Consider the following 5,000-nt stretch of genomic DNA (forward strand, 5'->3'; position numbering starts at 1 on the left):
ATGCTAAGACATTGAATTCAAATGTTGTATGTGCAAACAGTTTTAGAGGGAAAAAGATAGAAAGATAACTTGACCTCTGAATATCTCTGAAAACCAAACCACATGACATAAACATCTGACATACACACACACACACAGACACATGCATGTAAGCACACACACACACACACACACACACACACATACACACACACACACACACATAAACACATTTGTATCCAAGTTAATTTATCTGTTTCTCTCTCTCTGTCCCTCTCTCTCTCTCTCTCCCTCTCTCTCTCCCTCTCTCTCTCTCTCCCTCTCCTCCAGTATGTTAGAGAGACGGATCAGCTGAATAAGATCAATAGGAATGAGGGAAGACAGAAACTGCTCACCCTTGATCCAGAGACACAGGTTGGTGTGTGTGAGTGTGTGTGTGTGTGTGTGTGTGTGTGTGTGTGTGTGTGTGTGTGTGTGTGTGTGTGTGTGTGTGTGTGTGTGTGTGTGTGTGTGTGTGTGTGTGAGAGAGTGTGTGTCCGGTGAGTGAGTGTGTGTGTGTGTGTGTGTGTGTGTGTGCTAGCTGCTAACCGCTACCTCCACTCCCTCCCCGGTTCCTCTCTCCCCTCCCTGCCCCCCAGAGGTTGGACTTCTCTGGGATCGAGCCGGACGTGAAGCCCTTCGAGGAGCGTCTGGGCCGCCGCATCATGGTCAGCTGCCACGACCTCAGCTTCAGCCTGCAGGGCTGCGTGAGCGAGAAAAACGACGGTGTGCTGACCAACGTGAGTGACCTCTGGGTGACCTCTGGGTGACCTCTGGGTGAACTGAATGTGTGCTGGCTGGCTCCCCCTGATGGTAGGCAGTGGCCTGACTGCATTTTAACGGCTTCAGATAAACACATTTACACCTACGCGTAGCCATACTCATAAATCACCCCTCACACCACCCAATGCCCCATACACACACACACACACACACACACACACACACACACACACACACACACACACACACACACACACACACACACAGGTCCAAATGAAGCCCCTTTTCTCCTTGTAACTCTCCAGACCTACTCACCCCTTTGCTGCTGAGAGGAGTTATTGTGCTGAGGTGCATCCATGGAGACACACACACAGACACACACACACACATAGTGTTCTCTCCTCGTTACCAGTGTGACAGCAGACCAACACTTGGCCCTGCAGGGGTATGAGCAGTAGGTTAATAAGCACACATCCTGGGGACGACAGACACAGTCCATTCATTCATACACACACACACACACACATACACACACACACGCGCACACACACGCACACACACACACACACACGCACACACACACACACACACACACACACACACACACACACACACAGGCTAGCCTCAGGCAGATGCCCCCTACCCCCCAGTGACCCAGGTCAGGTCAGCTCTTCCTGTTAAAAGACAGTGTGTCCACCACTCCATCCACATGCTGCTCACTGGGAGGACTGGAGGCCACTGGCGCCTCATAGTGTCTGGAGATAAGGGCTACAACGCACCATTTAATTCAAATCAAATCGAAAATGAATTGAATCCTTTGAGTGATTTGATTTGAAACTGAGTCTTTTGTATCCTCTGTGCTGAGGACATTCCTTTGCCTGCGTGGTCTACAGGCTCTACACACATGCTGAACTGGCTCTACACACATGCACACACATGCTCTACAGGCTCTACACACATGCACATATATAACTGAACTGGCTCTACACACATGCACACATTTATAACTAACAGGCTCTACACACATGCACACATTTATAACTAACAGGCTCTACACACATGCACACACATAACTGAACTACTCTAAACACATGCACACATATAACTGAACTACTCTAAACACATGCACACATATAACTAACAGGCTCTACACACATGCACACATTTATAACTAACAGGCTCTACACACATGCACACATATCTAACTGAACTACTCAAACACATGCACACATTTATAACTGAACTGGCTCTACACACATGCACACATATAACTGAACTGGCTCTACACACATGCACACATTTATAACTGAACTACTCTAAACACATGCACACATTTATAACTAACAGGCTCTAAACACATGCACACATATAACTGAACTACTCTAAACACATGCACACATTTATAACTAACAGGCTCTAAACACATGCACACATATAACTGAACTACTCTAAACACATGCACACATTTATAACTGAACTACTCTAAACACATGCACACATTTATAACTAACAGGCTCTAAACACATGCACACATATAACTGAACTACTCTAAACACATGCACACATTTATAACTAACAGGCTCTAAACACATGCACACATTTATAACTAACAGGCTCTACACACATGCACACATTTATAACTGAACTGGCTCGAACACATGCACACATATAACTGAACTGGCTCTACACACATGCACACATTTATAACTGAACTACTCTACACACATGCACACATATAACTGAACTACTCTAAACACATGCACACATATAACTGAACTACTCTAAACACATGCACACATTTATAACTGAACTACTCTAAACACATGCACACATTTATAACTAACAGGCTCTAAACACATGCACACATATAACTGAACTACTCTAAACACATGCACACATTTATAACTAACAGGCTCTAAACACATGCACACATTTATAACTAACAGGCTCTACACACATGCACACATTTATAACTGAACTGGCTCGAACACATGCACACATATAACTGAACTGGCTCTACACACATGCACACATTTATAACTGAACTACTCTACACACATGCACACATATAACTGAACTACTCTAAACACATGCACACATATAACTGAACTACTCTAAACACATGCACACATTTATAACTAACAGGCTCTAAACACATGCACACATTTATAACTAACAGGCTCTACACACATGCACACATTTATAACTAACAGGCTCTACACACATGCACACATTTATAACTAACAGGCTCTAAACACATGCACACATATAACTGAACTGGCTCAAACACATGCACACATATAACTGAACTGGCTCAAACACATGCACACATATAACTGAACTGGCTCTAAAACACATGCACACATATCTAACTGAACTACTCAAACACATGCACACATTTATAACTGACAGGCTCTAAAACACATGCACACATATCTAACTGAACTACTCAAACACATGCACACATTTATAACTAACAGGCTCTAAAACACATGCACACATATAACTGAACTACTCAAACACATGCACACATTTATAACTAACAGGCTCTAAACACATGCACACATTTATAACTAACAGGCTCTACACACATGCACACATATAACTGAACTACTCTAAACACATGCACACATTTATAACTAACAGGCTCTAAACACATGCACACATTTATAACTAACAGGCTCTAAACACATGCACACATTTATAACTAACAGGCTCTACACACATGCACACATATAACTGAACTGGCTCGAACACATGCACACATATAACTGAACTGGCTCTACACACATGCACACATTTATAACTAACAGGCTCTAAACACATGCACACATATAACTGAACTGGCTCTAAAACACATGCACACATTTATAACTAACAGGCTCTACACACATGCACACATATAACTGAACTACTCAAACACATGCACACATTTATAACTAACAGGCTCTAAACACATGCACACATATAACTGAACTGGCTCGAACACATGCACACATTTATAACTAACAGGCTGTAAACACATGCACACATATAACTGAACAGGCTCTAAAACACATGCACACATATAACTGAACTGGCTCTAAAACACATGCACACATTTATAACTAACAGGCTCTAAACACATGCACACATATAACTGAACTGGCTCTAAAACACATGCACACATATAACTGAACTACTCAAACACATGCACACATTTATAACTAACAGGCTCTAAACACATGCACACATATAACTGAACTGGCTCGAACACATGCACACATTTATAACTAACAGGCTCTAAACACATGCACACATATAACTGAACAGGCTCTAAAACACATGCACACATATAACTGAACTGGCTCTAAAACACATGCACACATTTATAACTAACAGGCTCTAAACACATGCACACATATAACTGAACTACTCAAACACATGCACACATTTATAACTAACAGGCTCTAAAACACATGCACACATTTATAACTGAACTACTCTAAACACATGCACACATTTATAACTGAACTACTCTAAACACATGCACACATATAACTGAACTGCTCTAAACACATGCACACATTTATAACTAACAGGCTCTAAACACATGCACACATTTATAACTAACAGGCTCTAAACACATGCACACATATAACTGAACTGGCTCTAAAACACATGCACACATTTATAACTGAACTACTCTAAACACATGCACACATTTATAACTGAACTACTCTAAACACATGCACACATTTATAACTGAACTACTCTAAACACATGCACACATATAACTGAACTGGCTCTACACACATGCACACATTTATAACTAACAGGCTCTACACACATGCACACATATCTAACTGAACTGGCTCTAAACACATGCACACATTTATAACTAACAGGCTCTACACACATGCACACATATCTAACTGAACTACTCAAACACATGCACACATTTATAACTAACAGGCTCTACACACATGCACACATATCTAACTGAACTACTCAAACACATGCACACATTTATAACTAACAGGCTCTAAACACATGCACACATTTATAACTAACAGGCTCTAAACACATGCAAACATTTATAACTAACAGGCTCTAAACACATGCACACATTTATAACTAACAGGCTCTACACACATGCACACATATCTAACTGAACTACTCAAACACATGCACACATTTATAACTAACAGGCTCTAAACACATGCACACATATCTAACTGAACTACTCAAACACATGCACATATGTATAACTGAACTAC

At 41.4% G+C, this 5,000-nt stretch overlaps 1 protein-coding gene across 3 annotated transcripts in view; it reads left to right on the forward strand.

The window, feature by feature from the left end:
• Positions 1-5,000, forward strand: part of dock11 (dedicator of cytokinesis 11) — a 206,160-nt gene that overhangs the window by 44,898 nt on the left and 156,262 nt on the right. For all 3 annotated transcript variants that reach the window (XR_012987525.1, XM_076288467.1, XM_076288468.1), the window contains exons 10-11: positions 310-393; positions 618-758. Coding sequence is in view for 2 of the 3 variants with exons in the window: in XM_076288467.1 (XP_076144582.1) it covers positions 310-393; positions 618-758 (225 nt within the window). In the remaining variant the exon portion in view is untranslated. The remainder of the gene's footprint in view (positions 1-309; positions 394-617; positions 759-5,000) is intronic.

Source organism: Alosa pseudoharengus, unplaced genomic scaffold (genome assembly GCF_046254945.1).
Source record: "Alosa pseudoharengus isolate Yale_2024_CS ecotype anadromous, Long Island Sound unplaced genomic scaffold, YU_APseudo_1.1 YU_APseudo_1.1_scf_17, whole genome shotgun sequence".
In the NCBI taxonomy this organism is placed as follows: domain Eukaryota; kingdom Metazoa; phylum Chordata; class Actinopteri; order Clupeiformes; family Clupeidae; genus Alosa; species Alosa pseudoharengus.